The sequence below is a fragment of the Marmota marmota genome, unplaced genomic scaffold (assembly GCF_001458135.2).
Source record: "Marmota marmota marmota unplaced genomic scaffold, marMar, whole genome shotgun sequence".
NCBI lineage: Eukaryota > Metazoa > Chordata > Mammalia > Rodentia > Sciuridae > Marmota > Marmota marmota.
In genome coordinates, this window is record NW_026000241.1 from 11408616 (window position 1) to 11420957 (window position 12342).

General features: G+C 40.7%; 1 protein-coding gene across 2 annotated transcripts in view; it reads right to left on the minus strand.

The window, feature by feature from the left end:
- Window positions 1-413: 413 nt before the first annotated feature.
- Window positions 414-12342, minus strand: part of Snrk (SNF related kinase) — a 46917-nt gene continuing 34988 nt past the window's right edge. For both annotated transcript variants that reach the window (XM_048795000.1, XM_015489410.2), the window contains 3 exons: window positions 9787-9999; window positions 6749-6883; window positions 414-4238 (listed from right to left, as the gene is read on the minus strand). In XM_048795000.1, the coding sequence (XP_048650957.1) occupies window positions 3020-4238; window positions 6749-6883; window positions 9787-9999 (1567 nt within the window). In that variant the 3' untranslated portion in view covers window positions 414-3019. The remainder of the gene's footprint in view (window positions 4239-6748; window positions 6884-9786; window positions 10000-12342) is intronic.

The following is a 12342-nucleotide window of genomic DNA, read 5'->3' on the forward strand; positions in this document are numbered from 1 at the left end:
CAAAGATTGATGACACAAGGGACAGGAAATGGCTGGAGCAGTTGTGGTTGCCAGGGGGACAGGGTCTATGCTGGAATCACACAGAGGAAGGGCAGAGCATGCCGACACACATGGGAGGAGGAAAGTGGACGCTTGCAGAAGTGCTAATTGCTTCAGTTTATCAGGGAGCATGGTGACCAGTCAGCCAAGTAAAGAAAGCAGATCAAATGGAGAAACAAGGTTTAAAGGCAACCCTAGCACCCACTTGGTATTGGTGGTCCTGAGTTTAAAGCAAGAATGGTCATCTTGACTATTTTTTGAGGCACATCTGGTGATGCAGATTTAGGGAAATATTGGGAAGCTGGGTATAAGTGGGCTAGGCTGGGAAAACACAAAGCTGCATTCATGAGAAAAAAACACAACACGGGACACGGTTTATATTGCTGAACACCAATATGTCACTTTATTATTTGGGTTATTTTCCCATTTGTCACATACCTGCCAATGTTTACACAATGAGGAAAATCAACCAGAATTGGAAGCAACTGACCAAATCAGTTGATAATTCTGTACCCTCTTAACACACATCAATTTTCACTTGGTAGGGATATCATCTTTAATTCAGTCTCACGGCTAGTCTTAAAATCGGTGTCAAGATTGTCACATCTTTAAATACAGATAGAATTGCCAGAAGTACATAATTATATGTATATACACACATACAGAAAAATACAAGACTAACTGTTTTCCCACAATATTTAATATACACTACTGTAACTATATGCAACTTTTGAAGACAGGTTAAGGGGTACAAGTAACTGTTTAGCGCAAGTAAGTAGTTTGGTCCAATATTATCTTAATGTAATGGTTTTCCGCTCCCTCCCTTTTATGTGACGACATACTATGACATACAACACATGCACAATCATTCACTTATCAACAAATGAGTTAGACAACACTCAGACAGACAGCTGTATACCCAGAGGGTCACCCAACCACACACAACTAATAAGGCTATAATACAGCTATGCAGCATAAATGGTCAACACTGCTGATCCTAAAGTGAGCACCATATATACATCTGAATATAAAAAACCATTGAAAACCAAACACATGTGGGTTAGTTAAAAGGTGCCATTCCAAGGCTATACATAATCACAGGAAAAAGTATTTACATTACTTGGAAAACAGCTGCAACAAAGAGTTTATTGCCAATGCCCTTTATAAACTTCTCTCCTACGTTTAATACAGATGTTACGCTCACGATCTATGTGAACCACACATCTTATTTCTGGCCCTTTATATGATCCCTGCTCAAAAGTTTCAAGCAAATATGTTCTATGGCTTCACCCACACATCTATTTTCATAGCTTTCAATGATAAATATCACAATGAACTAGAGCTGTAGCTTAAAACGTATCTAGCTAGCCTAGGTCTAGAAAGTAAATTAAGCATTTTAAGTATCATTTTACTTAGTATAGTTAGATATACTGTGAAGTTCAGAGTTCTGAGTAAAATATATTATTCCTAAAGTAGCAGAGTCAGTTGAGTAGTACTTGAAGAAACCATGACCAACGTAATGCAGCTCTTTGGTGCTCTGCCCACTCTCTCAAGTACGTGACCAGATGCATCTCAGTTCCTCACCTGGAGCCATGACAGGAGGGGAAGGGCCCACAGCCCAGTCACATCCTATTACCAACGTTGATAAGCACTATTTCTAAGACCCCCCCAGGACATAGTATGAAAAAATAGATCTGGCTCCTTCTAAAATTCACAATCTGCAATATATTGCATCCTACAAGAAAGAATGCCAGGAGAGATGATTATCTGGTCAAAGTAGTCTTTATACAGGAATAGTTTAAAGCAAGAGTTCTTTGATTATTGTTTGGCAGGAAATGGCAGGAAAGCAAAGGGAAACACTTGCGGGGGGGAGTTACAAAGCAGGCTTTGTGCATTTTTGTTTGCTGTGTGAATTTTACCCTTTCATGTATATTTTTAATCAGCCAATTTTCATGGCTAGCTGAGCCAAAGGATGGAATGGAATGGAATTAACAAAAGAGACAACCTAGTTAACAAATTCCTAAAAAAAAAAACTTACTTGTTTTAATTTATGAGTTTTGACTTGCCAACATGTGTGTGCACCTCTGCTTCTGTACTAGGCCCTCCAGTTTCTTCTATCGATATGATTTTGAAGGATTCCCTGCAGCGTGCCCTACAGGAAGGAATTTACACAGAGCATCTTTCTGTTCTGTTAGACAGACATATACTCTATAAGTGGAGTTAAGACATTAATTCACTTTGTCACATTACAAAAGATTGTCTGCTTGTAATTCATCACTACAGGGGAAGCTGCCTTACAAATCTAAGTACTTTATCTCACCTATTACAAAAACAAGAAAATCTTCTTCAGTTAAATTTTAAGAGCCCAAACTTTTTTTTCACACTATAGCTTAAGACAAACAGGTGTGGGTATGTTTAAATCATAGTTCTAAGGTTCTCAGTGCAGATGCTTGCTGTCCTCTGCTCTGCACAGGCCCTGGGCGGCTGGGCAGCATGGGCTTGCACCCAGGCCTGTCGGCTTCACCACGTTATTGCTTTGGTTCTGTCTCAGACACCACAGTGTGCCTCAGAGCACGGAGTTTCTGTATCACAGAAGGTCAGGACAGGAATTTAGATTTTTTTTTTTTTTTAACAAGGAAACAAAAGCATTTTCTCTCTCTAGGTTAAGTGCAGAACATCAAATTTTTAAGTGCTCCATTTACGTTAGGTTCCAAAGATACATTTTAATTGAATCCTGATCATCCACATTAAAATTATGAATGTAAAAATTACACAGTAGACTTTTCGGCTGGGAAAGAAGAGAGTCTAGCAGCATGCACAAAGACCATGCATTGTCACAGCATCAGGAGAACAAACGAAAAGGTGATAAATAATTGCTCAGAACACCCACTTTCAAAGAGTAAAACAGAAAGGAAACAGTGAAGTGAGCCGGTCTTTGCGGCTCTGAGCAGGAGGTGTGCCAGTGGTCAGTGGGCCGCAGTCAAATGACGTGGCAGCAGCTGGCCTGGCTGGAGGCACACAGCAGCCCCTCCTTAGGGTTCCGCTGAATGTTCACAGAGATGGTCTTTTCACACAGAGGTAGCTGGAGCACGTTATTTTTCAGGTTCCTGTTCTTTATTCGTTCCAATTCAGTGGTGGTATCTGCCATGTGGTCAGAGAAAAACTTTATACTGCCCATTGCAGGGGCCTGCCCTGCATTCCCTGTGGAGCTGATGCACATTTTCCATGTGGACTTTTCCTGGACCTTCACACTGGAAAACGACAAGCCCTTCTGGGGATCAATAATGTACTTGGTGCTGCCGTGAAGCTGGGAGCCGAGGCAGAGGCTCATGAGTTTGAGGCTCTCCACGAGCTCCCCCGCACTGCGTGAGGCCAGCTGCATGGAGTTGCTGGGACCAGCACAGCGGCGCGTGCTGCCTGATGTGTTGGTGGGGTTGCCACCAGAGCCACTGGAGGGGCTGCCCCCACCAGCATTGTTCTCACTGGGGCTGGCCTTGTCCGCCCCTCCACTGCCATTGCTTGGCTTGCTCTGGCCCCCGCCATCCCCCTCGCTGCCAGGGGGGCCCTCACTGCTATCCCGGCGGTGCCAAGAGTAGGTGAACCCGCTATCTTTATCCAGGCGCCTCCGGCTTTCAGAATCATCGTCACTGGTTTCTGAACTACTGCAGCTGGAGCCCCGGCCCTGACTTTTCCTCCGGTGGTAGCGTTTGTGGACAGTCCCGGGGGAAGCAATGTTCATCTTTAACCTGCTCAGCTTGGGAGGCAGATTCTCATCCATGTCAAATTCATCATCGGATTCCCCTTCTTCAAAGATCTGGTTGAGGACAGGAGCACTCTTCCTAGATGTCAGACGGTTGGTCACTGAGGGCTTACGGCGCAGAACCACTTGTGTTGAGAGGGACATGGGTTTCTTATCCTCTTCATCCTCCTCCTCATCTTCCTCCACCCTAAACAGACACTTCCGCCCACTGGCGGTGGGTTTTAAGGTTGTGGGTGGCACCGTGGAGAGTGCTGGTCCAGCCAACTCCTGCAGGTCGTCTTTCTTCGCTGAATCACACAGGCCTTTGCTCCTGTGGCCATTAAGGACATTGTCAGCAGCCCGCGCAGGAGACTGGGGAACAGTCGCATGGGACAAAGGTGTAGCCGTGAGGTCATCCTCAAGGTCCTGGGGTACATCGATTTTGGTTGGCCATGACTGCCTGTGTAACAGATGGGAAAAGAAAAGAGCCATTGAGTCACATGCACACATTAGTAAGGGACACTATGAAAACTTACTGGGACAAAATCTACAGACTTGAAACGGAAAAGCAGCAGGAGCCTTGAAAACCCATTTCACATCTGCAAACATCAGCAAGGACGCCAGAAGGGCAAACATCACTTGAAACATGGACAAAGGGCAACTTCATCATAGGCATCAGGAAAGAAAATGGGGCAAAGACCAACTGCATCTACATAAAAGTTTTATGCTACAAGATAAATCTCTTGAGAAAGCACAAGCTTTTCAAAACTTGAACAGCACATGTATTTTGTTCCTTTAAAGTTACATTATTGCTAGAAAAGATTCACCTGGAATTCCCAGTACTGATTTTACATGATGGGGCAAAAGCTGAGCATTAATACAAATAAGTGGAAATAGTTTAAAGGTGAAGTATAATTAGCATATGTGCATCTCCTCTCCAATAAAAAACACTAAGTGTAAATAAGCACATTTTGGGATGTCCACACAAGTGTACTAGATAGAAAAACTGACTTATTATTTAAACTTTGATTTTATTCTTTGATTTAAAGTCACCTAAATGATGAGAACATTGCCTGGTGGCCAAAGAGAACTTACGAAAATGAGGCTCTCTAGCCTCTGTTTTGAAAAAACATGTTTCAATTCTCAACTGTCCTCTCTGCCCAGAGGAATAGTAGATGCCAGAGACATTTAAAACAGTCATTTTCACACTGTGACATTTTCATTTCACACCAATTTTTGTAGCCTAAAAATAAAACCCAATTAAATCTATAACTTTAAAAAACTGCCTAGGGATTTTACAACAGACATCCTTACCCCAACTCAGAGCCTCATCCTACCCTTCAAGGAGGAAGTAAGCTATCTTTCAGAGCCACTGCAGGTACTTTGTAACAGGTGAGTGTTTAATAATATTTTTAAGATCAAGAGCATCTCTGGAAAAATCATCTTCCATCGACACAATCATACAAGCTCTGTGAGCCGTGTGGCCCTGCACAGTGGAGCTATTCCAAACCTGAGCAGCTGCTCAGATACCCCAGCACACACTGAGCAACTCCCTGTGGTGGCACATGAGGTACTTTATGAACTGCGGTCAATCAATGTGAGAATGAGAATAAGATACAGACCACACACAGGTGGATGGCTTTCCTTCCTCCAACTTAAAGCCAAAATCCACCCTGAGAGTCCACACCCAGAAACAAGGATAAGTGCCTCAGCTGTAGGGGGCAGTGTCCTTGAAAGTTGTTCCTCAACCAATGGCTGTTAATGTGAGATAATCAAAACATTAAACAACTCATATATTGAGTACAAATCTGCACTCAACACTGTAAAACTAAGTAAGTAATCTTTATAGCCATAGCAATGGGAGAAAAATCATCTCAAAGACAAAGCAAAACTGCTAAAAAAAAATTACAAATGAATCTTGAATGGAAAGTTCACATGACTGTGTGTTTACTAGAAGCCAGTCAGTGCTACAAGAGCCATGCAAGACTAATTCACTGAACCCCACAACAACTCAATGCTATTATTTATCCACCTTTTAACAGATGAAGAAATCAAGCCACAGAGTCACCTAAGTTTACACAGACTTGATGACAGCAACCTCAGATGATATCATGATTATTAACCCCCTCAGTCTATGCTTCACTCTGCAAACTACAAAGCCTGGTAGAACTACTTTATTAAAGATGAAAGTGGTGATCAGACAGTTCTAACAATGGGAGCAAACAAAGAGCCTGGTCTTAGACCTTAATGTATAGTCATTTGTTTACCCCTCACTACAATCCCAATAAGTAAATAGTACTATACCCATTTTACAGATTAGGCAACTACATCACAGAAAAGTCAAGCAGCTGATGAATTGACTAGCTGATCTGACTGCCCAATACCTAAAATCCTGAGATAGCATAGATGGCACAAAAATACCCTATGTATCTTTAAAAATTATTTAAAAAAAAAGAGGGAAGGGCTGGGGATGTGGCTCAAGCGGTAATGCGCTTGCCTGGCACGCGCGGGGCGCTGGGTTTGATCCTCAGCACCACATAAAAATAAAGATGTTGTGTTCACTGAAAACTAAAAAATAAATATTAAAAAATTCTCTCTCTCTCTCTTTAAAAAAAAAAAAAAAAAAAAAGACGAGGGAAAATTCAACATTGTTCCTGGGATAAAAACTTAAGAAAGCAACACGTCAGATTTGGAAGAATTTAATGAAAACAACTAGCAGACATACTGGCTAGAGGCTGTTTCTCCAACAGTTACCTACCCCCACCATCCCCCACTGAGCCCAAGAAGGGAAGCAGCTGGTGATGAGAGAACCAAGACCTCAGCTGCCCCCAGCAGACCAGGTCTGCCCTCTCCAATGAGGCTGCCATCACTGTTAAGACCCTCTCACCCTAGGGTTAGGAAGCATTCACACAAAATAGTTCACTATTTCAAAACGTAACTTACTAAAATCAGTGAAGACATTTTTCTCACCTAAACTGGGCCTTGATATTGCTAGGGCTGGCAGATCTAGTTTGTATTTCTTTTTCTTGCTTTTCTCTCAGGATCCTTTCAGCAAGCAAGAAGTAAGTGGCCGTGATGTGGTTATACCTGTTGGTTTCCAGTGCTCTGAGAAAAACGAGATGAGAACAAACATAAGCTAGAGATAGGCTTTTTTTTATAATTAGGAAAAAAAAAGGTACAAGCAAATGAAATTCATTTGGGAAGCTTTAAAAGTATGCAAAATGTAAACCAGAAAAACAAACAAATTAGGTCACTCTTGAAAGTCTAAAAAATAACTGCATAAAAATATTCATTTTCAGTGGGAGAAAAAACAAAAAAACTGCAGATAGCAGCTGGGCTGGATGTCAGTTTCAGATCCATAAGAAAAAGTAATGGTGCTTCTAAGAACATAAACATTATTTGAAAATTAACTTGTATGTAGTGTATTTGTTAATTTCTTCCATTTAAAGAACAAAATGAAGCCAGGTGTGGTGGTACACCCCTGTAATCCCAGTAGCTCAGAAGGCTGAGGCAGGAGGATCGCAAGTTCAAAGCCAACCTCAGCAACTTAGTGAGGTCGTAAGCAACTCAGTGAGACCTTGTCTCTAAATGAAATACAAAATAGGGCTGGGGATGTGGCTCAGTGGTCAAGTGCCACTGAGTTCAATCCCTGGTACCAAAAAAACCAAAATGAAGACAAAGTCTGTGTTACATGAATGTGCACTGAAATGCTAGTATCAAAAAAATTAGGAAATGTTATTTTCACACTCTACGCTTATTAGCATTTTAAGTATTACAGAATTGCTACCATCAATTAATTGAAAGTATGTCACTGACCTCTTCTTTAAATAAAATCAATATATTTTATTTACTCATCTGTTTAAATGGTAATGCTTGCAGAGTACCTCATCCGTGCAGGCACTGTGCTGGCTAGGTATTGGGGCACAATGTCAAACAAGGCACATGGTCTGTCTGCTTTCCTGTGGCTGGCCTGTCATGGGACATACCATGAGTGTTTCAGAAAACCCCTACAAGTCCCAAAAAGATGTAACTATGATTTTCAGAGACTTTGCATTTAGCGAAAAAAGACAATGAAGACTTTAAGAAAAAAATGATTCCAAGATCACTTTTTATAAAATATGCAGGGGAGAAAGAGAAACAGCCAAAGGGAGGTGGGACGGGGCATAGCAGGGCAGGGCAGGGCCAGAAAGGAAGAGGCCAAGGTGAAATTCAGGGGGCAGAATGACTTCTCAGAGTTGTTTTTTCAGCTGACTGCCAAAGGCGGCAGTTAACAGTGTTCAGGGGACATACTATAAGTCTCAGGGCTTGCCCTCAAAATGAGTAGCTTCTCCATAACATGAGCAGCTGGAAAGAAGTAAGACTCACTCAGAAAGCAGTGAGTGACCTTGGGTTTCCCAGCTCCTGCTATGCTTGGGAAGCTAGTGAATGGGCAAACTGCAGCTACCTGAACCATTTCAACTTACATCTCCTTTGAATTTAAACTAAATTACATGATTAATTAAGTAGTTCTATATGACACAACTATGTATGGTTATTTGTATTTAAGTTAAGAACACTGAGCCAATTCAGGAAGAAACAAACAGTTTTTACCCATTCAAAATAAAAAATCATTTTCTACACATTCCTAAAGTGATTGTCCCCAGCAGAAATGGCAAAATGTTCTCTTCTCTGCTTAAGTCATCTGAGTAGCTATGGGTTGATCTATGAAGACTCATGATATACTTTGGCAATCTGCAGACATTTGTACTTAAACTGAGAACCTGGATTTATTTTTGTATATCCTTTTTCCAGTGTACTAAAAATACCCTCATGGTGGTACATATCTGTAATCCCAGCTACTCTAGAGGCTGAAGGAGGAGGACTGTAAATTCGAGGCCAGCCTAGGCAACTTAGCAAAGTTAAAAAAATAAAAAGGGTTGGGGATACAGTTCAGTGGAAGAGTGCCCCTTGGTTTCAATCCCCAGTATTGAAAGAAGGAGGAAAAAACTCACCCTTAAGATATGTCCCTTATACAGACCCCACCCTTCTTAGAGACTAGTCTACTGCTGGTGCACCCCCAAATGGCCAACACATGGCAGGGGCTGTGGGTCAGCCTGGGGCCTCTTCTCCACTAGATCAAGGTGATGGGTTAGATCTCATGATAAGACCACAAGAAACCCTGAAGGGAACATCTTTTTTGCCTCCCAGGTTATATCTCTTTTCCTCATACTCACTGTCTTTCAATACATTAAATAATTTTTGACTTTTCACTTATAGAAATGCTGCATGTATTTAGTCTGGACTTTTTATAAAAATTACTCATCATTAGAACAAAGCAAGTGCATCTTTAATCTGCATTTTCCTTGATTTCAAACTGCTCAGGTTATTGAAAACTAACTTTGAAGCTGAACCTGGGGGAGCACTTGCCTAGCATGAACAACGCCCTGGGTTTCATCCCAATACCAACCCCATCCCCTGGAAAAAAAAAAAAAAAAAAGGCTTTGGCTTTAATTAACAACTTGCATAACTTGCAGGTTCCAGGTTGCTGCAGCAAGGACTCTGAAGAAGATAGACACCCGATCATTATAGTGCAAAACTAATGGCTATAGCTGTGGTTGAATAAAACTTTACTTTTAATAATATGCATTTACCAACCCCCGATTTAAGTCAGTCTAAGCCCATGGTGCTTCCTGGTCTCCCTACTCACTATGGGGACCAGCAGGAGACACAAGAATGAAGAGGATGTACATCTACAGACAGGGTTCATACTGAGACACAAAACAAGCTATCCCAATACACCCCACAGAAAGTCAGAAACGCCACAGCACTCACCACCACCACCACCCAGTTTTGTTTACTTGACTGTCTGTGTGAAGCACTGGACCAGGAATGCTAGAGGTAAATGACAATTCCTATTAACTAGAACTCTATCCATTACACAGTATCTGAAGGCTCTGAAGAATAAGGAAGAAAGCCCATTCTGGGAATCCTAAAGCTGTGGTCCCCTGTATTGATAAGCATTGACATACTCAACAATGGCATCTCGATCCGCTATGTCCCCAAGCACCATGCGCTGAATGATACTGTTGTGCTCCTCTTCAGAGAGATTTTTGTATGACACAAGGGGTATGTTATACTTTGTGGCTGGTGAAGGGTCCACTCCCTGAAGCCATGGATGGTTTTCGATTTCTTCTAGAGAGGCCCTCCTCTTGGGATCTCTTTGTAGCATCCGTGTGATTAAGCTGGAAAGGAAGGTACATCCATTGTTAAAGCACACTGCTTGCAAGATTAAGGTGGCAAATTATTTTATTAATAATAATTATTTCCTATACCCCCACCATAAATTTAATTAGGTCCCTAGTGGTAGAAGGGGCAAAGATGGGAATAGCGAGAATTTAGTGTCATTATATTTGTAAAATAAAAAATCATGACCTCCAGATATAATGATAAGTAAGCCAAACACACAAATATAGTTTCTCTACCATCTAATGCTAGATACCAAAATCTGCTCCTGAATTAACAGGCTTAATGAAATATCAGAACCAGACACAATGATCATCAATGACAAACAAAATAGAGTACACTAACCAACTTCTTTCTCAGGAAGAATGAATGACCCTCTTGATGAAAACAACTAAATACCATGGAATGTATTTTTAGAAATATATTTTGTTAGCTGGGTGCGGTGGTGCACACTTGTAATCCCAGCAGCTCAGGATGTATTGGGGTTGTACTGGGATAGCTGAGGCAGGAGGATCGAGAGTTCAAAGCCAGCCTCAGCAAAAGTGAGGCACTAAGCAACTTGGTGAAACCCTAAGTTGAATCCCTGGTAGCTACGCACCCCCCACCACCACCAAAAAAAGAAAGAAATATATCTTGTTTAAAGCATTTTGTTAGTAAGAAAACAAACAAACAAAACCAAGAAATACTTAGCAACTAAAAACAGAATGAAAGGAGGACCTTTAGGAGATGAATGCCAAAGCTAGTTTTTGCCTGTTCCTGTCTAGGTTCTGAAGGCTACATTGGGTGCATGTAACAGAACGTGTAGGGACTACTAATGATGGTATAAGAGCCCTTGCAAAGAGCTAGGACCAAACCTCAGTATAAGAGTGAATGAGGGGCTGGGGATGTGGCTCAAGCAGTAGCGCGCTCGCCTGGCATGCGAGCGGCCCGGGTTCGATCCTCAGCACCACATACAAACAGAGATGTTGTGTCCGACGAAAACTAAAGGAAATAAATATTAAAAAATTCTCTCTCTCTTAAAAAAAAAAAGAGTGAATGAGAAGGAAATCCACTGTTCAGAAGAGGTTAAGAAGAAAACTTGCCTGCCTCAATATTGACTATGGAAGAAGGGTGGGTGAGAATTCCTTCTAAGAACTTGTAACTGTAAGCTTAACTGGTCTTCACACAAATCCGTGAATCAAACTAATGATATCAGCTAGAGAAGTAAATACACAAATCCTTACCATTGGAATAGAAATTAAAACCAAGCCTCAGAATTCCCCAAATATTACAAAGAGCAACACAGTCAGAAAACACAAAGGACGCAAGACACCAGTAACAAGACCCAAGAAATACAGAGCAAAATCAGAATGGAAATGCTTCAAATACAGAAATATCAGACACAGAACATAACTGAGTTAAATATGTTTAAGAGAAGCTTGAAAATATGACCAGGCAAAAAAAGACCATACAAAATTATACTATGCAGTCTTGGGAAAACAAACAAACAAAAAACCTAAATAAGGCTTCTAAAGGTAAAAAATAAAAATAATCATTGTAACCTTAAAAAAATCATATCAAATTTTTCAAACTACTTATAAAGAGAATTAATGAACTGAAAGACAAGGTCTAAGAAAATGATAGGAGTATAAGAGAGGAACAGATAAGGAGGACAGAGTGAAAATATCTAACATATATCTAATCAGAGTTCTAGAAGGAAATGAGAAAATGGAAAAGAAACTGCATTTGAGAAGATACTAGCTAAGAATTTTCCAAATTTACATAAGGACACAAGTCATGAACCAGGAAGCCCAACATATCCTAAACACAATAAGTAGAAGATCTGAAAACAGTCTGAAAGGAAAGACAAAACACATACACAGAGACAACAGTAAGATAACTGACTTTTCAACAAGAACAATGGATGTCAGGAAATACAAGAACATATTCAGTGAGCTGAGTAAATTGGTGAGAGGAATATGTGAATAAAATTATGAGACATACTATGTAGATCCTAAAATAGTGTGCTGATTGATCTCTTCTGAACTAACTATTCTCTGGAACTTAAAACAACTACAACAATTCCAATTGGTCTTGCTTTTTGTGGCTGCAGAAAAACACTGCTTTCATGGCAAGTCTTCACTTTGATTGAAGTGAAGTAACTGCCACTTCTGTAGACTAAAGAGACATATAATGGATTTCTTGAAAATAAACATTTAAGAAATATATGAGTACATTTTGTAATCTTTTATATTGGATTTCAAATCAAATTCTGGAGCTAACCCTCCCCCTAAAAAGTCTCAACAAAAGAAAAAAATATGATCAAAAATTTAAATAAACCTAGATACTGCAGCCATCTCATA